This window comes from Rhincodon typus, chromosome 18, assembly GCF_021869965.1.
Source record: "Rhincodon typus isolate 14 chromosome 18, sRhiTyp1.1, whole genome shotgun sequence".
In the NCBI taxonomy this organism is placed as follows: Eukaryota; Metazoa; Chordata; class Chondrichthyes; order Orectolobiformes; family Rhincodontidae; genus Rhincodon; species Rhincodon typus.
In genome coordinates this window covers 58,164,596-58,186,549 of record NC_063349.1, presented here as the reverse complement: position 1 = coordinate 58,186,549, position 21,954 = coordinate 58,164,596, and the positions used below count along the sequence as shown (strand labels likewise).

Here is a 21,954-nt window from a genome sequence, read left to right as displayed (position 1 = left end):
TCCTTCCTATAATGCGGTGACCAGAACAGTACGCAATACTCCAAGTGTGGCCGCACCAGAGTTTTGTACAGCTGCAAAATGACCTCATGGCTCTGAAACTCAATCCCTCTACCAATAAAACCTAACACACCGTACGCATTCTTAACAATCCTATCAACCTGGGTGGCAACACATGGATGTGTCCTCAACTCCTTACTGTACTTCCTGTACAGTGATGATTGTATGACTAAATTCTGTCCAAACTCCATCCACAAGTTTGCTGACAACACCGCCATTGTTTGAAATCTGACCTACTATGTTGAGGTGGAAATATAAGAAAGAGATAGATAACAATCTGTCACTCAGTGCTAGCAAAACTAAAGAGCTGATCATGGATTTCAGGAAGCGAGGAGGAGGCAACATCCCATCTGCATTACTGGAGCTCCGGTGGAGATGGTTGACAACGTTAAGTTCCTAGGAGTGATGATCACCTGTAATTTGTCCTGGACCACCCATGTTGGTGCGATGGTCAAGAAGGCACAACAATATCTCTTCTTCCTCGAGGCTAAGGAAATGCGGCATGTCCATAAGGGCTCTCACCAACTTTTATAGATGCACCATAGAAAGCATTCTATCTGGATGCATCACAGCTTGGTATGGCAACTGATCTGCCTAAGATCGTAAGAAACTACAGAAAGTTGTCAACACAGCCCAGACCTTCACGCAAGTCACCCTTCCATCCACTGACTCCATCTATACTTGATGCCTCGGAAAGGCAGGCAACATCATCGAAGACCCCTCCCACCCCAGTTATAATCTCTTCTAACCTCTTCCATCAGGCAGAAGATATAAAAGCTTAAGCACACTTACCAGTAGGTTCAAGAACAGCTTCTTCCCTGCTGTTATTAGACTCTCAAATGGACCTCTTAAGCTTCAAATCTAATGTTGATTTTGCTTTTTGTGCACCTTCTTTGCAGCTGTAACTTTGTATTCTTCACTCTGTTCAATCTTCCTGTACTGCACTCAAAACAAATCTTTCCACTGTACTTGGGTACATGTGACAACAATAAATCAAATCAAATCAAATCATCCTGGTCAGCCTCTTTTGTCAATCCTGTAGCGTGGTGACCAGAACTGTGTGCAATACTCCAAATGTTGCCTAGCTAGAGTTTTATACATCAGCAACATGACTTGCCAACTTTTATGTTCAGTGCCCTGACCATGCCTTTGTGCCTTCTTTACCACCTTATCCACTTGTATTGCCACTGTGAGGGAGCTATGGACTTGCACCCCAAGATCTCTCTGTATATCAGTACTTCTAAATGCTTCCTGCCATTTACAGTATACTTTCCTCTTGCATTTGACTTCCCAAAATGCATCGCCTCACACTTGTCTGGATTAAACTCCTTTTGCCATTTCTCTGCCCAACATTCCAACTGATCACTGTCCGGCTGTATCCTTTGTTAACTTTCCTCACTGTCCACAACTCCACCCATTTTCATGTCATCTGCAAATTTGCTCATCAGACCAGTACATTTTATTCCAAATCATTCATATGTATTAATCATTACAGAACACTAATGGTCACTGACATTCAGTCAGAAAAACGTCCATCCACAATTACCCTCTGTCTTTTATGAGCACTTAGTAACTTATCATGGATCCTGTGTGACTTAATCTTTTGGACTAGCCTACCATGAGGAATCTTGTCAGATACTTTAATAAAGCCCATGTCAACAGCATTCAACACCCTACCCTTGTCAGTCATCTCTGTCACTTCCTCAAAAAAACTCAATCAAGTCTGTGAGACAAGACTCCCCTGCATAAAGGTACGCTGACTATCCCTAATGAGTCTATTCTTTGCCAAATGAGAATAAATCCCATCCCTAAAAATCATCTTCAGTAATTTCCCTAACCACTGATGTAACGCTCACTGGCCTATAATTTTCTCGATATTCCTGTTGTCCTTCTTGAACAAAGGAACACAATTGCCTAATTTCCTGTGTTCCGAGACCTCGCCAGTAGCTGAAGAGGATGCTGAGATCTCTGTCAAGGCCTCCGCAATCTCATAACTTGCCTCCTTCAGTATCCTGAGATAGGTCCCATCAGGCCCTGGGGACTGAACTACTCAATGTTTTTCAAGACACCCAACACCACCTCCTCCTTAATATCAACATATCCTTCCCTAATCTTACCATCATTCATGTTCTTCTTGGTGAATACCGATGCTCAGTACTCATTAAAGACCTCACCCACTTCCTCTGACTTCATTCATTAATTCCTTCCTTTGTCTTTGAGTGGACCTATCCTTTCCCTAGCTACCTCTCTTGCTCCTAATATACATATAAAATGCTTTTGGATTCTCCTCAATCCTACTTGCATTAAAGGACATTTCATGGAAGTTTTTAGCCCTCCAAATTCCTTATTTAAGTCATTTTCTTCTTTCCTTATATTCCTTAAGGGGCATGTCTGATTTCAGTTGCCTGGGCCTTATATGTGCTTCCCTTTTCTTTTGGACTAAATTTTCAAGTCACTTGTTATCCAGGGTTTCCGAACCTTGCCATCCTTATCTTACATCCTCACAGGAACATCCTGGTCCTGAACTCTGATCAACTGTTCTTTAAAAGACTCCCACGTATCATTTGTGGATTTACCTTCAAATAGCTGTTCACGATCTAATTTCCCCAGTTCCTGCCTGACACTAATAGTATTGTAATTAGCCTTACTTCAAGGACCAGTCTTACCCTTATCTGTAACTACCTTAAAATTTATGGAATTACAATCACTGTTCTCAAACCGCTGCCCCACTAAAAATCTGATCACCTGGTCAGGCTCATTCCTGATACAAAGTCTAATATGACCTCTTCCCTAGATGGACTGTGTATTGCTTCAGGACACCGTCCTGGATGCACCAAACAAATACTGTCCCATATAAGCCCCTGGCACTAATGGAGTCCCAGTCAATGTCGACAAAATTAAAATCACCCACTGTAACAATTCTGGTGTCTTTTCATGGTCTGCTTCCATATCTGTTCCTTTGTCTCCTGCTGGCTATTGGGAGGCCTCTTGTATAACTCGATCATAGTATTGGACCTTTCTTATTCCTGAATTTGACCCTTATGGCCTTGCTGGATGAGCCCTCCAAGATGTTGGGAGGCAATGGCTTTGGAGTATTATTGCTGGATTGTTGATCCAGGTAATGTTCTGGGGACTTGGGTTCAAATCTTGCCATGGCAGATAGTGGAATTTGAATTCAATAAATGAATGGAATTAAGACCTTAATGATGACCATGAATCCATTGCCAATTGTTGGAAACACCCATCTGGCTCACCAATGTCCTTTAGGGAGGGAAACTGCCATCCTTACCTGGTCGGGCCTACATGTGACTCCAGACCTACAGCAATGTGGTTGACTCTAATCTGCCCTCAGGGCAATTACAGATGGGCAGTAAATGCTGGCCTAGCCAGTGATGCCCACATCCTGGAATGAATTTTTAAAAAAAAGTCCTCTTTTAGTGCAGTTGTGACAATTTCCTTAATCAGTAATGCAACTTATCCATCCCTGTCTATCATGCCTGGAACATCTTAAACCCTTGAACATTGAGCTGCCAATCCTGCCTTTCTCTCAACCAACTTTCTGTTATGGCTGCAATGTGGTTGTTTCATGTACTAGTGCAGGTCTAACCTCAGCTGCCTTACCAGTTATACATTTCTGACAGTCAGTCCCATTGTTTTTGTTAAACTGTCCATGCCTGTTCTTCCTTAATCAAGACTCACAATTTAACTTTGACCTTCTCCTCAAACAATCCACATTTGGACTTACAGCTCTTGTTCCCACCCTCTGCTACACAAGTTTAAATCCCCTCTAATGGCACTAGCAAACCTCCCTGCAAGGATATTGGTGCTCCTCCAGTTTTGGTGCAATCTATCCTTCTTGTCCAGATCCCTCCTGCCCTGGAAGAGGTTTCAATGATCCAGATATCTGAAGCCTTCCCTCCAACACCAGCTTTTTTGCCCCTCGTCCAACTGTATTCCTATTTCTGACCTCACTGGCAAGTGGCACAGGAGTAATCCTGAGATTACAACGCTGGAGGTCCTGCTTTTCAACTTCCTATCTTATTCACTCCATTTGCTTTGCAGGACCTCATCTGTCTTCCTGCCCATGTCATTAGTACCAAAATGGACCACCGTACCCTTTCAGAATATCCACATTAAGAAAGCTACGGAATGCTGGCCTAAATCACAGAATTTCAGTACCTTCTCAACATTTGCCCTGTCAAGCACCTTTCAGGATCTTGTATATTTCAATATGAATAAAGGCCTGTCTAGTTGTCCTTGATAAGTCAAACACCACCCCTTCGCCATCCCAGGAATCAGTCTAGAGAATCTCTTTTGAACTGCCTCCAATGCCAGTGTATCCTTTTGTAAAAACAGGGACCAAAACTGTACTCCAGGTGTGGCCTCACCGACACCCTGTACAGTTGTAACAAGACTTCCTTATTTATAAATGCTGACCTTCTTGCAATAAAAGCCAATATATTTGCCACCTTCATTGCCTGTTGCACCCGAATATTAATCTTTTGGTTCCTGCACAATAACACCCAGATCCCCGTGTTCTGCATTTTTTTGAGTCTCTTTCCATTGAAACAATAATTTGCCTTGCGATTCTTCCTAACAAAATGTTTGACCTCCTAATTTCTTACATTGAACTTCATCTGCCAAATTTTTATCCAATCAAGTCAACATATTGATATCACCTTACAAATTCCTTCTGTCCTCATCATGCCTTCCCACCTATGTTTTTATGAGAAGCAACTTTAAATACATTTCACTTGTCCCTTCTTCCAAGTGATTAATATGGAAGGCACGTAATTGAGGCCCTTGGACTGATCTTTATGGTACTCCACGAGTTACATTTTTCCAAATTGAAAAAGTTACGTTAATCCTGACTGCCTTCTGTGTGTTAACCAGCCCTCAAACCTTGCTAATACATTATGCCCAGTACCCAGAACTCCTGTTTTATGCAATAGCTTTTTATGTGGCACCTCATTAAATGCTTTCTGGAAAAGCAATTTCTGAAGCCACTTCATTTAAAGCCCTTTGATGACGGTCATTGGGTCCTGGTAACATGACTTCCTTTAGTCCCTTTTGTCAAATGCTTGGTCCTTCATGATAGAAACTGTAGCATGACCTTTCCTTCCATTAACACAGTGCTTATCTGTTACCTTTGGGATATTTATAATATTCTCAACCATGAAGACTGATGCAAAATATTATTTTAAAGTATCTGCCATTTCCCAGTTCCTGATAATAACGTTCCTAGTCACTTGCTCCAAGGATCTCACACTGCCTTTAGCTACTCTCTTTGTTTTTACATATCTGCAGATTCTCTCGCTGTTTTTGTATTTTATATTTCTTGTCAACTTACTTCCACAATGGGTTTTCTTCCTTTTTATTAGTTGTGTTTAATCATCCGTTCCTGGTTCCTAAAAAAAAAAATTCCAATCCTCTGGTTTACGACTAATTTTCAACACTTTGCAGGACTTAATTTTTGATTGGATGCTCTGCTTGACTGTCTTTTTTAATCACAGGTCATTCATCCTTCCCATCAAGTCCTTCCTTTTGACTGAAATAGATTTTACTGGGTGTTATGAAATATGTGTTTAAATGTCTGCCACTGCTTATCTACTGACCTTTCTCTTTGTCTATTTTCCCAGCTTGGGGTGACTTTCTTCCTGCCTCTGCAGTTTCTCTTTCTTGAGTTCACTGGTTTGAAGTCCAATTTGATCTCCCTCAAACTGAATTTGAAATTCTATTAGGTCGGTGATTGCTACCTGTTAGAGGACCCTTATCTACAAAATTTCTCATCAATCCAACCTCATTGCAAATTACTAGATCTGAAATAGCTGTTCCCAAGTACATTCTGTAATGTATTACTCTGAGAAACAATCCATGATTCAATCTGCAGATTCATCTTTCCCATCTGATTCCCATCAAATCAATCCAGATTTAAAGCACCATGACAATTTTAGTGCCCTCTTATACACCTCTGTTATTTCCGGATACATATATTGTATTACAGTGAGATAACAGTAGAATTATAGACAGCTCTCACCCATGGATTCTTTACCGTTTCTATTGTTTTTACTGATGCCAAATATCCTTTTAATATTGAGTTTCCAATCCTGTTTAGTCTGCAATAATATTACAGCTCTTCTGGACTGAGAGGAACCTGCATGGGAGGGGAAGAGTTGAAGTTGATGTGTTACCATTTCTGTGTTATTGTCTTGTTCAGTTAGAATGTTATAGGTTTCTGTGAGATTTTTTAAAAAAATTGTTCACAAGTTGTGGGTGTTGCTGGCCAGGCCAGCATTTATTTCCTATCCCTGATTGCTCAGAGGCCAGGTTAGGATTAACCACATTGCTGTGGGTCTGGAGTCACATGTAGGCTAGACTGGGTAAGGATATTAGTGAACCAGATGGATTTTTCCAACAATTGGCAGTGGCATTGCGATTGTCATTAGGTACTTCAGTCTGTTTTTTTTAAGTGCATTCAGATTCCACAAACTGCCATGGCAGGGTTTGAAACTGGCTTCTGATGAAGGGTCTTGACATGAAACATCAACTTTGCTGCTCCTCAGATGTTGCCTGGCCTGCTGTGTTCCTCCAGCTGCACACTGCATTATCCCCAGAATATTACTTGGGTCTCTGGATTAATTGTCTAGTGATAACACCACTTGGCCAATACCCCCTCATTCTTCTCAATTCCAGTGAAATAATTCTAACAGATTCCATCTGTTTTCATACATCCAGTTCAACCACACCAGGAATTAGTCGGATAAAGTTGCAATGTACTCCCTTCCGAAAGTGTGCTTTCTCAGATAATGAGACCAAAACTGTGCACAATGTAACAGGTGTTGTCTCACAAAAACCTTCTAAAATTGCCGCTAGACTTTCTTGCTCCTGCACTTGAATCCTTTTGCTCTGAAGACCAACATACTATTTACCTTGTTCGCTGTTGCTGCTCCCGCATACTTAATTTCAGTGACTGGTGTAAAGGATACCCAGGTTTCAATGCAGGTTCCCTTTTTTCCAGTGTATCACCATTCAGATAATAATCTGTCTTGCTACCGAACCTCTTACTTAACCACATTCTACTTCATCTGTCATTGTCCACTCGCTCAACATGTTCAAATTACGTTGAAGCATCTCTGCATCCTCTGCACAGCTTGCCTGGCACCTCACGGGCTTTATGTCATCTTTAATAGGTCTGCCATTGCTTTGTACTCTTTATAACTTCCCCTGCTTCTTAGTGCAAGAGATCTACATTTTTCTTCACTTGTCTTTTTCTTTTCAAATACCTCTGGAATGTTTTGCAACCAGTTTATATGTTCCCCACAAGATTATTCTCATTCTTTATTTTCCCTCTCTTAACTGATCCCTGTGTCCTCCTTTGCTGAAATCTTAACTGCTCCGAGTCCTCAGGCCTGCTTGTTTTTTTGATCAGTTTATATATCCTTTCCTTCAATCCAGTACTGTCTCTAATTGTTCTGAGGAAAGGTCACCAGATCTGAAACATTAACTCTGATTTTTTCTTCACAAATGTTGCCAGACCTGCTGAGCTTTTCCAGCAACTTCTTTCTTTGTTCCTGATGTACAGCATCCGCAGTTCCTTTGGTTTCTATCTCTAATTTCCCTTGTTAGCCATGGTCGAGCCACCTTTCCCATTTTATAATTTGTGCCAGACAGGAATAGTTGTTCCAATTTCTCTATGGAGTCTTTCAATGTTTGCTGTTGCCGATCACCATCATCCCTTTAAACAATGTTTGCCAATTTATCATAGCTTGCACCTCATACCAGCATAGTTTGCTTCACTTAGATTCAGAGCCCTAACCTCAGCATCACTAATGTCACTCTCCATCTTAATGAAGCATTCTATCATAACCACAAAGATAAGAATCTCACTATTACTACCTGAGCCAAATACACATTGATGTAAGACAAATAAAACGAGAGGTAAATATATGGCTCAGGTATTGGTGTGGGATAAATGTATTCTGATCATGGGCAGAGCACCAGTACCAGAGAAAGAGAGAGCTGTTTGCTGGGCTTCTTTTGAACCTTACTAAGGCTAGTGTTCCAGTGAATCATGTGACTGGAGTTGTAAATTGGGGTTTAACCTAAATACTAGGGGTCTCAACTAAAGTTTATGAAAAACAAAAGGAAATGAGAGTATAAAGGCGTAGGTAGTGAACAGGTTAGCAATAATCAAAGTGTGGCTAGAAGAGAGAAAATATAAGCAGCAGAGCACAGCAGAATGTTTGTGTTTTTTAATTCACTCGTGGGACGTGGGTGTCGCTGTCAGGCCAGCATTTATTGCCCATCCCTAGTTGCCTTTGAACTGAAGAGCTTGCTAGGTCATTTCAGAGGGCAGAGGAGAGTCAACCACATTGCTGTGCATCTGGAGTCGCATGTGGGCCAGACCACATGAGAATGGCAGATTTCCTCCCCTGAAGCATATTAGTGAACCAGATGGGTCTTTCTTGACAATCGACAATAGTTTCATTGTCATCGTTAGATTCTTAATTCCGGTTATTATCGAATTCAAATTCTACAAAATGCCGTGACGGGACTTGAACCCAGGTCCCAAAATATTACCTGAGTTTCTGGATTAATAGTCTAGTGATAATACCACTCGGCCATTGCCTCCCAGAATTATAACCAGAATAAGTAATTATTGTTAAAAAGTCAAAGCTTAAGACTGTTTATCTGAATAAATGCAGCATTCGTAACAAAATTGATATTTGAGTCTAATGGAACCTTTCAGGATCTAGTGAATTTCAGAATGTTAACACTAACACATGATCTATCTCAAAAGAAATCTCTTTAGAACCTGGGGTGAAGAATATCATGACCCAGTGTCTTATCAACCTGCAACTCCATCTGTTTGCTCATTACTACTTCCCTGGTGACTATAATTTTACCAAGTTTCTCTCTCCCTTCCTCTTCCTGATTTACTGGAATATTTCTGTATCTCTACAGTGAAGACTGAGACAAATATTTGTTAATTTCATCCACCATCTCCTTATTATCTATAATTAGCACCCCATTCTCACTGTCTAGAAGACCAACATTTGCTTTACTTACTCTTTTCCTTTGTCAATACCTGCAGAAACTCGATGCCTTATTACTTTTCCAGCTAACTTCGCAAATTCTAATTTCTTTCTCCTGATTAAGGTTTTTCGTCATTCTCTGCTGTTCTGTATATCTCTTTGATCATCTGTCCTACCTATAATTGTGCTATTATATGTTTGAAGCTTTACATAATTAGTTGACCATAGATGTTGTGACCTACCTTAATTTTCTTTGTAGTAAGAATACATTTCTTATGTGTATTCTGAAATATCCCTTTAATTGTCTACCACTGCTTCTTCATTGATCTATTCCCTAACCTATTATCCCAGTTCACCCCATTTTACTTGCATTTCCTTGTTTAACATTAAAATACTAGTCTTAAATCTAGTCTTAGTGGTATTATGTAAAATATGTTCACATTATACATTTTCTTTTATTTTACCTATTTTTCAAATCAAACTGTTCAGAGATGTTATTACACACACACAAAAACAGAAATTGTTGGAAAACAACCAACAGAACCTCGGAACTGGTTCTGCAGAAGGGTCACTCAACCTAAAACACTAACTCTGATTTCTCTCCACAGATACTGCCAGACCTGCTGAGCTTTTCCAGCAATTTCTGTTTTTGTTTCTGATATACAACATCCGTAGTTCTTTTGGTTTTTATGTTGTTACACACCCCTGGAGTACGTGGTAATTGAACCTGGGTCTCTGGGTTTAGGGGTAGGGGCATGACCACTGTGCCACAAGAGGGCCCCTTACATTCATATTAAAATCACTGCTACTTAGGGATTCCTTAATTCTGAGCTCATCGGTTAATCCTGTCATATTTCACATTGGCAAGTCTAGCAAGCCTGCTTTCCATTCTGAGGAAGGGTCACCGGACCCGAAACGTTAACTCTGTTTTCTCCTCCACAGATGCTGCCAGACCTGCTGAGCTTTTCCAGCAACTTTGTTTTTGTTCCTGCTTTCCAGTCAGTTCCAAAATGTCTTGCTGTTAGCAAAGAGCTATCTTGAAAGCATTCTGTGAATACTCCATCGAGATTTCTATTAGCAACATGATTTTTCCAGTTTACTTTCAGATTAAAATTGCTAAGGATTATTGCTGTCCCTTTACTTGGGTGTTCAATATTTCTTTGTGTGTACTTCCTCCTATTTTGTGTTAGTATTATGGGTTCTGTAGATCATTCCCACTAGTAACGTCTTTCGACTACTTTTTCTCCAGTCCACCCAAACTGATTCTTCCTGGCCACATGAACCAAGGCCACCTCCAACAATTGCACCAATGCCATCGTTAATTAAGATTGTTCTCCTTGGAGTGGAGAAGGCTGAGATGAAATGTGATAGATGTTTCTAAAACACGCATGGGCTGGATAGAGTTGAAAGCGAGAAGCTGATCTCACTCACAGGAACACGAAGAAGAGGATGTAGTTTTAAAGCCGTGTGCAAATGAAGCAAGAGCAATGTGTGGAAAAAAAAATCTTCACAAAACGAGTAGTTAGAGTACGGGATACTCTATCGTGAAATGCGTTGGAGGCAGGTTCAATTAAGGCATTTAAGAAAGCATTGGGTAATTATTTGAATATCAATGATGTGCAAGGGTGTGGGAAAAAGCAGGAAATTAGTGCTAGGTAATGGTGCTTGTTTGAAGAGCCAGTGCAGGCATAATGAGTTGAATGGCTTCCTTCTACGCTGTCGTGATTCTGTGGTAGATATCCGTGATGCTGGGATCTCTGTAGAAAGCTGAAATGGCTGGAGAAGGTAGCAAATGCTTTAGTCTTTCTCTTGCACTGATGTGCTTCCCTCTCCAGTTGTTGCGGATCGGAATATTTGTGGAGTCTCCAAATACAATGAGTTGTTCGTCAGCATTTAAAACTGAATGTAGCAGGATTGCAGAACTTAGATCTGATCCATTGGTTGTGGAATTGCCTAATTCTGAATCATTTGCTGCTTGCACTGTTTGGCATGAAAGTCGTCCTGTGTTGTAGCTTCAGCAGGTTGACACTTCATTTTTTAGGTATGCCTGGTCTTGCTCCTGGCATGCCCTCCTACACTTTTGGTTGAACCAAGGTTGACCCTATCTTGATGGTATATCGTCAAGAATCGGGTGACACAAACTGAATGTTATGAGCAGGTTATTGATGAATCAGGACCATTTGGTGACTTGATGAAGGTGGACTGATTTGCCTCGTTTGCTTTTGTCTTGCATTTTGTGGACAAGGAATAAATAGGCAATTTTCCAAATTATTAGGATTATAGCTACTGTGAAACAGCTTGACTAATCGCATCCCAAAAAAAAGTCATATCTGAACTCGACCTCACCTCTGTTTCTGTCTCCACAGATGTTGTCGGATCTGGTGGGATTCTCTAATAGTTCTTGCTTTTATTTTAGATATCCAACATTTGGAGTAATTTGCTTTTATTTTGACCTGGGCGATGGCTAGTTCTGGAGCACAAGTTGTCAGTATAGTGGCTGGGAAACTGTAAAACCAGTTGCATTTGCTGTATCCAATGCCTTCATCTTTTACAAAAAGATAACGTGCAAGGACACTCAGGTCCATTCTCCACTGCAGCATTTTGCAGTGTGTCTCCATTTCAGCAAAATTCTGACCACACATTTTACGAAATCGTTGTCCATCTGCCAAATTTCTGATAACAGACCTTAACCTACTGTGTCTGGTGCGAGCGGAGTACCAGCTCAGTTTACACAAATATAAGTTTGCTGTTAATTCCAGTGAGGAATTCAGGAGAAACTTCTCTGCCTGGAATGGTTAGAATATGGAACTCACCAGTACAGGAGTGGTTATAGCAAATTGCTGAGATCCATTTAAAGAGAAGCTAGTTAAGTAGATGAGGAAGCATCTACTATTTTTATCTTGTAAATTGTATGTAATTTTTTGGATTATGAGAGGATTGTCCTGTGTATAGAGCAGGAGAATGAGGTCATTATCATAACTTAATTCCCATTTACTAAATACCACTGTGTTTCCTCAAAGTGAGGTCTGATGCTTGAGAGCAGTACATGGGTTGCACTGCTCTCTGATGATTGTTTAATCTCTCGCTTAGACCTTTAGTCAGAGTCCTGGTAGAACAGAGAAGTAGGCTGGGAGTATTAGAGCTAAGAGCAGTACTGGTTATATTAATGTAGGTTTGAGCAGATGTAATTGGATAGAGGATTGGAGTTGAGGTCCTTTTTCCTTATTTTTTCTTTTACTCCTCCATCCACGATGTATTTCTCATCCAAAATATGATACAATTGGAGCATTTAGACGTACCCCTTCCCCACTGAGAAGCAACTTGGTATACAGCTTAGAATGAATGCAAGAATTTTCTCATTTGACTGATCAAGTTAACAGCTGTAAGCCCAGAGATGTATTTTTCTCCAGGTTGTGCACGTATTGAGAAATTAAACGGAAATTGATCATTTTAGTTCTAAATTTTACCAAAGGTTACATAAAGACAAATGTCAGACACATACATGCATATAACTATTTATTTCCTTTCCATTCTAGATATGGAATCTTTGACCGCTGTCGAGAACTTGTGGAAGCAGGTTATGACGTACGGCAGCCTGACAAAGAAAATGTTACACTTCTGCACTGGGCTGCTATCAATAACAGAATTGATCTGAGCAGGTAGTTGTTTGAGAGTCTTTACCGTTCATTGAACTGTTGTAAACATTGTGAAATGATATAAGTTGTCTTCTAATAACTTGTTTAAATGCAATTGGTACTAAGATTGGTGCTTGGGACAGTCTGATTTGTGTAGTAATAATTGCATTATTTTGGACTCATATTTCTTAAAAGTGTGGAATGCTTACACAAAGTGAATCTTATTCGCCAACTTTGATAAAATTATAATGTTTGACTTGAGGAAGAGTTTCAATACCCATTTATTTATTCCTCACAATTAATTCTGTTCAAGATTTTGCAGTTTATATGACAACCAGAGCACGTGGACAGCAGTGTTTGAAGAAGGCAGCTTACCATCACCTTCTCAAGGGCAACTAGGGACGAGCAATGAGTACTGGCTAGCCAGCGACTCCCATGGCCCATAAGTGAATTAAAAAATAATGCACTTTTGTTTTTATTCATTCATGAGATGACAGCTGGCATTTATTGCCCATCTGTAAATTGCCCTGAGGGCAGTTAAGAGCCAACCACAGAGCTGCGTGTCTGGAGTCACATATAGGCCAGACCAGGTCAGGATGGCAGTTTCCTTCCATAACGGAATTCTTCAGCTATAGTGACAATACTGGCATTTACCTGACAATGTGAAAAATTGCCGAGGCACGTCCTGTATGCAAAAAGCAGGTACAAATCCAATCGAGCCAGGAGTCACGAATGGTGCCGAACAAAGATCTGGACAATGTCCAGGCCTTGGGCTGACAAGTTGCAAATAATAGTCGCACCACACAAATGCCATCTCCAATAAGAGACAATCTGATCATCACCCCTTGACATTCCATGGTGTTGCCATCACTGAATCCCCCCACTTTAAATATCCTGGGGGTTACCATTGACCAGAAACTCAACTGGACATGCCACATAAACGTGAGCAGATCAGGAGCTAGGAATTCTGCAGCAAGTAACTTGCCTTCTGACTTCCCAAAGCCTGTCCACCATTTACAAGGCACAAGTCAGGAGTGTGATGGAATTCTCCCCCCTTGCCTGGATGGGTGCAGCTCCAACAACACTCATGAAGCTTGACACCGTCCAGGACAAAGCTTGACACCATCCAGGACAAAGCTGCCCCCGCTTCATTGGCACCACATCCACAAACATCCATTTTCTCCACCATCAGCACTCAGTACAGCAGTGTGTACTATCTGCAGAAATTCACTAAAGATCCTCAGACAGCACCTTTCAAACTATCAACCACTTCCATCTAGAAGGGCAAGGGCAGCAGATAAGTGAAGTAGAATTAGATTTTGTTGTCACGTTTACTCCAGTACAGGAACAAAGGAGTACAGTGAAAATTATACAAAGCCTCCATTCCACAGTGCCATCTTAAAATACAAAACTAAAAACATGAGAAGAAAAAAAAGTAACAGAAAAATGTCCAGATTTGAAAGTTTTAACTCCCCGGGCCTAGCCCTGACCTGGAGTTTTGGTCAGCCTGCTCCTGGGTATTCTCCACCAATCACCTTTTCCAACGCTGATGCCGCCACTGATTGCCGGGACAAGTTGGCTCTAATGCCTCCACTGCCACCACCATTTGCTGGAACGAGCTGCCTTTGTTGCTGCTGCCATTCATCAAAGGCAGCCACCTTGATTTTGCTGCCACAGTTGTCTCCAATCACTGGGAGAAACCAACTCTGTTGCTGCGGGTGCCGCACATGTTCCTGCAAGTTTCCCCCCAAGTCACGCACCATCCTGACTTGGAAAAATCTTGGAATTCCCTCCCTATGGACGTTGTGGGTCAATGTACAGCATGTGGACTGCAGCAGTTCAAAAAGGCAGCTCACCACCACCTTCTCAAGGGGCAACTAGGGACAGGCAATAAATGCTGGCCCAGCCAGCAATGCCCATGTTACATGAGTGAAGAACAAATAAAGTACAATGCATTTAGTACAATCGAATGCTAGCCTGGCCTCTCGCTATAATTTTGCTTTTAATTCAGTAATTTTGTAACTGTTTTAAACAGAAGGTGCAAGAATTACTGGGAGAAGTCATATTCATGGAGCCATAGAATAATTTCAACACATGAGGCCCTTTGGCCCATCATATCCAATCGGGCTCTTTGCAAATGCAACTCTGCATGTCCCATAGTCCCACCTCCTCTCGATTTTTCTACTCTATGCTGCCTTGAATTTTTTTTCAGTTAATCATATAATTCACTTTTGAAGGCCCCAATTAATTCTGCATCAACCACACTTTCAGGCAGTGCATTCCAGATCCTAACCATGCACTGAGACAGTCATGCTGGCAGAGTGCTGGTAGTTTTCTCACAATGAGGTGCAAACATCCTTTGCAGCACAGTGGCTTAGTGGTTAGCATTGCTGCCTCACAGCGCCAGGGATCCAGGTTTAATTCGGCCCTCGGGCAACTGCCTGTATATAGTTTGCATGTTTTCCCTGTGTTTGCATGGGTTTCTACCCACAGTCCAAAGAGGTGAGTGAGCCATGGGAAATACGCGGTTATAGGCTGGGGGGTGTGGGGTGGAGGCGGGTGGGTCTGGGTGGGGTGTTCTTCGGAGGGTCGGTGTGGACTCACTGGGCCGAATAGCCTGCTTCCACACTATATAGGGATTCTATGATTCTAAAGCAGTGGGATCTTGACACTACATCTGATATGTTTTGTCTATGATCGTCAAGTTTTTGATATCATCATTGATAAATCAAAAAGGCCTTGAAGAGCATTTAGCTTGGTTTGAAGACAGAATTCTAACTGCTTTGTAACTACGTGGTTTTTGACTGTGCCTTGCAGTAGATGCTTGTCTCAGAATCCATTCCATTTATTTGGACCTTGACACTTTTTCAACAGTTTAGTTACACATGATGACTGTCTTCTTCAAGTTGAGGACAACAAGCAGTTAATAGTTGAACTGACCAAGTCTGGACTGGTCTGCTCAGGTTACAAATGCCTTTGAAAAATCAAAAGAACTGCAGATGCTGAAAATCAAAAACCAAAGTAGAAATTGCCAGAAAAAAATCTCAGCGGGTTTAGCCACATCAGTGGAGAGAAATCAGAGTTAATGTTTTGGGTCCAGTGACCCTTCTTTAGAACTGATGGTAGTTAGGAAAAAGTTGCATTTTATGCGGAAGAAACGGTGGAGGAAGGGGATAGGAGTAAACGATAGGTAGCGATAGAGTCCAAAGAGAGAGAAAAACAGTTGGACAGACAAAGGATTGGATAACAGTCAGCCTTGGAGAATGAATAGCTGCTAATGTGGACCATTAGTGGCTAACAATGGTTTGTGTGTAATAGTAGACCACATGATAACAAGGCCTGGTGTGTTGGGGCGGGGAAAGCATGGGGAAGGTTCTCAAACCCTGAAACTCTTGAACATGATATTGAGGCCAGAAGACTGTAGAATTTCCAAGTGGAAAATGAGGTGCCATTCTTCCAGCTTGTGCTGAGCTTTGCTGAAGCACTGCAACAAGCCTGAGACAGAGATGTTGGTCAGGGAACATGGTGATATATTGAAGTGGCAGGCATTAAAACATTATCTCTGATTTCTCTCCACAGATGCTGCCAGCCTGCTGACATTTTTCCCGCAATTTCTGTTTTTGTTGCTTTAGCCTTTTTTTTAATTCAGCATTTTACCTTATTGGAGTAGTTTTTATTTTGCAGGTATTCTGGGTGATACAGTGGAAACTTGTTTCAGGGAAACATGCCCTGTGTTTCCTAGATCTTGTTAAGTAGGGAAGAGTGATGAAAATCTGGCATCATTGTTGGCGTGGTGTGTCAGGTGAAGGCTATTGATATTAAACTTTGCATTGTTACAGCATAGTTGCTGGGGAAAATACTATTGAATATGATTCTTTCCCCGAGTAAAATTATGCTTCTTGAAATTGCCTCTGAAACTTCACTTGTGCTTGTTACCTCCAGATGTCACTATTATGGTGCTCCCTTGGGCAGACTCCCATGCTGTACTGTTCTAGTAGCTTCAGTTTTACAGGGCATTTGAGAGATTACATCTAGAGTATTGTGGGAGAATGTTAGTGCACTGGAAGCAGTTCAGGGAAGATTTACTAGATTAAGATCTGGAAAAAGCAGATTGGCTTCTGAGGAAAGGCTAGACAGACAGGCCTCTATCTTCTGGAGTATATAAGAATCGGAGATAACTTAATGTGACAACTTACGGTGGCATGGTGGCTCAGTGATTAGTACTGCTGCCTCACAGTGCCAGGGACCTGGGTTCGATTCCAGCCTTGGGTGACTGTCTACGTGGAGTTTGCACGTTCTCACCATGTCTGTGTGGGTTTCCTCTGGGTGGTCCAGTTTCCTCCCACAGTCCAAAGATGCGCAGGTTAGGTGGATTGACCATGCTAAATTGCTCATAGTGTCAAGGGTGGGAAATGCAGGGATAGGGTAGGGGTGGGTTTGAGCGGGGTGCTCTTCGGAAGGTCAGTGTGGACTCCATGGGCTGAATGGCCTGCTTCCACACTCTAGGGGATTCTATGATAATGAAAACATTAAAATCCTTAGAGGACTTAACTCTGTGGATGTGGAGAGGATTTTTCCACTTGTGGGAGAGTCTAAACCCAGAGGTTATAATTTAAAAATAATGCGCAATGCATTTAAGACAGAGACAAGGAAACAGTTTTTTTCTCTCTGGGTTGAGAGTTGTTGGAATTTCCTTCCTCAGAAGCTTTTGAATGCAGAATCACGAAATTCTTTTTTAGGCAGATGTTGATCATCGAGGAGATGAAAGTTTGTCAGTGATGTGCGGGATGTAGAGTTGAGGTTAAAATCAAATCAGCCATGACTTTATTGAATGGAGGAGCAGGCTGGAAGTGCTAAGTTGCCAACTCTTGTTCCTTGTTAACACATATTCGCATATTCATGTTAACACCATTTAAACTCTGCTGCCAAATCACCTATCCTGCAACAAGTGAACCTTACATCAGTGGTAGAGAATTATTGAAGAAGATTCTGAGGGACAGGATTTACTTGCATTTGAAGAAAAGTGGACTTAGTTGGGATAGTCAGCATGGCTTTATGCAAGGGAGGTCTTGTCTCTCAAACTTGATTGAGTATTTTGAGGAAGTGCCAAAGGTGATTGGTAAGGGTAAAGCAATGGATGTTGTCAACATGGATTTTGATAAAGCATTTGACAAGGTCTGTTATGGTAGGCTAGTCCGGGAGATCAATTCTCCTGGAATTTGTGGTGAGTAGGTAAGCGGGATACAAAATTGGCTTGTCCATAGCAGACAGAGGGTAGTTGTGGAGGGGTGTTTTCTGATTGGAAGTCTGTTTTTCTGACTCGAGGTCAGTGACAAAGAACATAGAACAGTACAGCCCAGTACAGGCCCTTCGCCCCACGATGTTGTGCCAAACTTTTACCCCAAACCTAAGGTCATCTAACCTCCACCCCTACCTTATACTATCATCCATATGTCTATCTAATAGCCTCTTAAATGCCCCAATGAGGCCGACTCCACTGCCCTCTCCGGCAATGCATTCCACGCCCCTACCACTCTCTGAGTAAAGAACCTACCTCTGATGTCTCCCCTATATCTACCTCCACTCGTTTAAAACTATGCCCCCTCATAATCGCTACTTCCACCCTAGGAAAAAGTCTCTGGCTATCCACTCTATCTATACCTCTGATCATTTTGTACACCTCTATCAAGTCACCTCTCATCCTTCGTCGTTCTAAAGAGAAAAGCCCTAGCTCTCTCAACCTTTCCTTGTAAAACCTTCCCTCCATTCCAGGCAACATCCTGGTAAATCTCCTCTGCACCCTTTCCAATGCTTCCACATCTTTCCTGTAATGAGGCGACCAGAACTGGACACAATACTCCAGATGTGGCTGAATCAGGCTTTTGTCTCACTGGAGCATAACTTCATGGCTCTTGAACTCAATCCCTCTATTAATGAAAGCTAACACACCATGCACCTTCTTAACAACTCTATCCACCTGGGTGGCAGCTCTCAGGGAACTGTGAACATGAACCCCAAGATCCCTCTGCTCCTCCACACTGCCAAGAATCTTTCCGTTAACCCTGAATTCTGCTTTCAAGTTTGTCTTCCAAAATGAATAACCTCACACTTTTCAGGGTTAAACGGCATCTGCCACTTCTCAGCCCAGCTCTGCATCCTATCAATGTCCCTTTGTAACCTAGAACAGCCCTCCACACTATCCACAACTCGACACCAGTGGTTTTCCACAAGGATCAGCGCTAGAATCTCTGTTGTTTGTGATGTATACAAATGACTTAAATGAAAATACCAGTAGTCTGATTAGTAAGTTTGCAGAGGGCATGAAAATTATTAGAGTTGTGGATAGTGAGGAAGGATATCAAAGGATGCATCAGGATATAGATCATCTGGAAAATTGAGTGGAGAAATAGGAGATGGAGTTAAAGTGTGGACAAGTGTGAGCTGATGCATTTTGGAAGGTCAAATGCAAGAGGAAAGTATACAGTAAATGGCCGGACCCTTAGGAACATTGATATACAGAGGGATCTTGGGGTCCAAGTCCAGAGCTCCCTGAAAGCCCTGCAACACAAGTGGATAAGGTGATTAAAAAAAAAAGCTTACAGTATAGTTGCCTTCATGGGTTGTGGCTTTGAGCATGAAAGTTAGCGAGTCATTCTACAAGAGTATAAGACTTTGGTCAGGGCCCATTTAGAATACTGGTGGAAGTCGTGTTCACCACACTATAAGAAGGATGTGCAGCCTTTGGAGAGGATGCAGAAGAGGTTTACTAGGAGTAAGGAATACCATGTTAAGGCTGGAGCAGACAGCAGGGTCAACATTAAATTTCAAATTTGAGAGGTCCATTCAGGAGTCTAATAACAGTGAGGAAGAAGCTGTTCTTCAGCCTGTTGGCATGTGTGTTGAAGCTTTTGTATCTTCTGCACGATGGAAGAGATTATAACTGGGGTGGGAAGGGTCTTTGGTAATGTTGGCTGCCTTCCCAAGGCAGTGAGAAGTATTGGTGGAGTCACTGGATGGAAGATTGGTTTGCATGATGGACTGGGCTGTGTTCATAAATCTCTGCAGTTTCTTACAGACCTGGGCAGATCAGTTGCCATACCAAGCCATGATGCGTGCAAATAGAATGCTTTCTGTGGTGCATCTATAGAAATTGGTAAGTGTCTTTACAGACATGCCAAATTTCCTTAACCTCCTGAGGAAGTAGAGGTGTCACTGTGCTTTCTTGACCATCGCATCAATGTGGTTGGACCAGGACAGATTGTTGGTGATCGCCACTCCTAGTAACTTGACGCTCTCAACCATGTCCACCTCAGTTCCATTGATGTAGTTAGGAGCATGTCTAAGGTTTTGGAGTAGACTCCACTACGAAGGAAAACCGGAAATGAGGCAATCCATCTCAACTGACCCCGGAGTTTAAAAACCAGGCGGGAGAAAACACCGACGCTTCATCGGAGGCTGCACTGAGGATGTTACCAAGCATGGTAACGAAACATCTGCGAAACAAGAAACCAGCTCGGCGAGCCAACCAACCTCAACAGCCTCAAGATAGGAGCATGCCCTCCACCTTGCTTCCTGAAGTCAATGACCAGCTCTTTAGTTTTGCTGATATTGAGGGAGAGATTGTTATCTTTACACCACGGCACCAAGCACTCAATCTCTTTCCTGTATTCTGTCTCATCATCGTTTGAGATCTGGCCTACAACAGTGGTGTTGTCAGCAAACTTGTAGATTGAGTTATGATGAAATTTTAGCCATACAGTCATGAGTGCACAGGGAGTACAGTCAGGGGCTGAGTATGCATCCCTGTGGGACGCTGGTATTGAGCAGGTGCTGTTGCCTATTCTCATTGATTGCAGTCAGTGGGTCTCTGCAGCAGGCAGTGTAGAAGGTAAATGGTACGTTGGTCTTCACAGCGATAGGATTCGAGTTCAGGAGCAGGGATGTCTTGCGACTGTTGTACAAGGCCTTAGGGAGACCGTACCTGAAATATTGTGTGCAGTTTTGGTCTTCTCATCTGAGGAAGAATGTTCTGACTATGGAGGGAGTGCAAGGAAGGTTTACCAGACTGATTTCTAGGATGGCAGGACTGACATATGAAGAGAGACTGCGTCAATTAGGACTGTATTCACTGGAGTTTAGTTGACCTTCTCACCTAGTTTTTGGACTGCTAGCAACTTCGGATTATACTCTGTGCCTTCACCCAATCTCTCTAGAGATAGACCAGTTCAGTGGGCAAGGTGGTAACAATATAATGTGGGAAATATTAAATTAAACACTAGTTGGAGGAAGGAAGAACAGAATATTGGAAAGAAAATACTAATTGGGGAATCTTGTATGCAGTAACAGGCAGTTGGAAAGGAAATAGAATGTTGACATGTATTGCAAAAGGTCTGAAGTCCAAGTAAGGAATTCTTGCTGCAGTTGTATGGCTTTGAGATGAAGTCTGGGTGAGTGAGTAGGTTGGGCCTACTTGCAGGTGATCTCATTGCTTCCAACATACTCAAGAATAGTTTCAATGTTTTTTTTTCCACTAGCTAGAGTATCTAGATGTGGGGGATCATAGTTTCAGGATGTAGTACCAGTTGTTTAAACAGATGTGAAACTTGTAAACCTGAGGGTTATAAGCCTTTGGAATTCTTTATCCCCAGAGTATTAACCTAAGTTCTCACCTGATGAAGGAGCAGCGCTGCGAAAGCTTGTGATTTCAAATAAACCCGTTGGAGTATATTCTGGTGCCGTGTGACCTGTGAATTTGTTCACCTCAGTCCAACACCGGCACTTCCACATCATGCCTAAATCCAGAAAGATAACTTGAGGAAATTTGAGGTGTATGACAGACTAATGAAAATGTTTGCTTTTTGGTCAAAGTTAGTCTTTACATATGGTTTTGAATAGCAACATAAGCTTGATAGGCCACATAGAATGTGATTACAGCATGACAAGGTCTTCTGATCCATTGTGGCCTACTTCTTTTGTTTGTTCTGCAGGAAGGATGTTTCCAATGACCAGGGACTCCAGAACCAGAGGTCATAGTTTAAGGATTTGGATGGATTGGGAGTCCTTGTACATGAATCACAAGAAGCAAACATGAACTGTGTTGCCTTTATATTTAAAAGGGAGGGGATTGTAAAACTAAGGAGGTTTTACTAATACTGCACAAGGCATTAGTTAGTTCACTCCTGGAATATTGTGAATATTTTTGGCCCCTTATCTAAGAAAAGATGTAC

General features: G+C 41.9%; 1 protein-coding gene across 1 annotated transcript in view; it reads left to right on the top strand.

Annotated features, from left to right (window-relative positions):
* Window positions 1-21,954, top strand: part of LOC109914045 (palmitoyltransferase ZDHHC17-like) — a 113,792-nt gene that overhangs the window by 41,225 nt on the left and 50,613 nt on the right. The window contains exon 3 of the mRNA XM_048607475.1: window positions 12,629-12,751. Within this exon, the coding sequence (XP_048463432.1) occupies window positions 12,629-12,751 (123 nt within the window). The remainder of the gene's footprint in view (window positions 1-12,628; window positions 12,752-21,954) is intronic.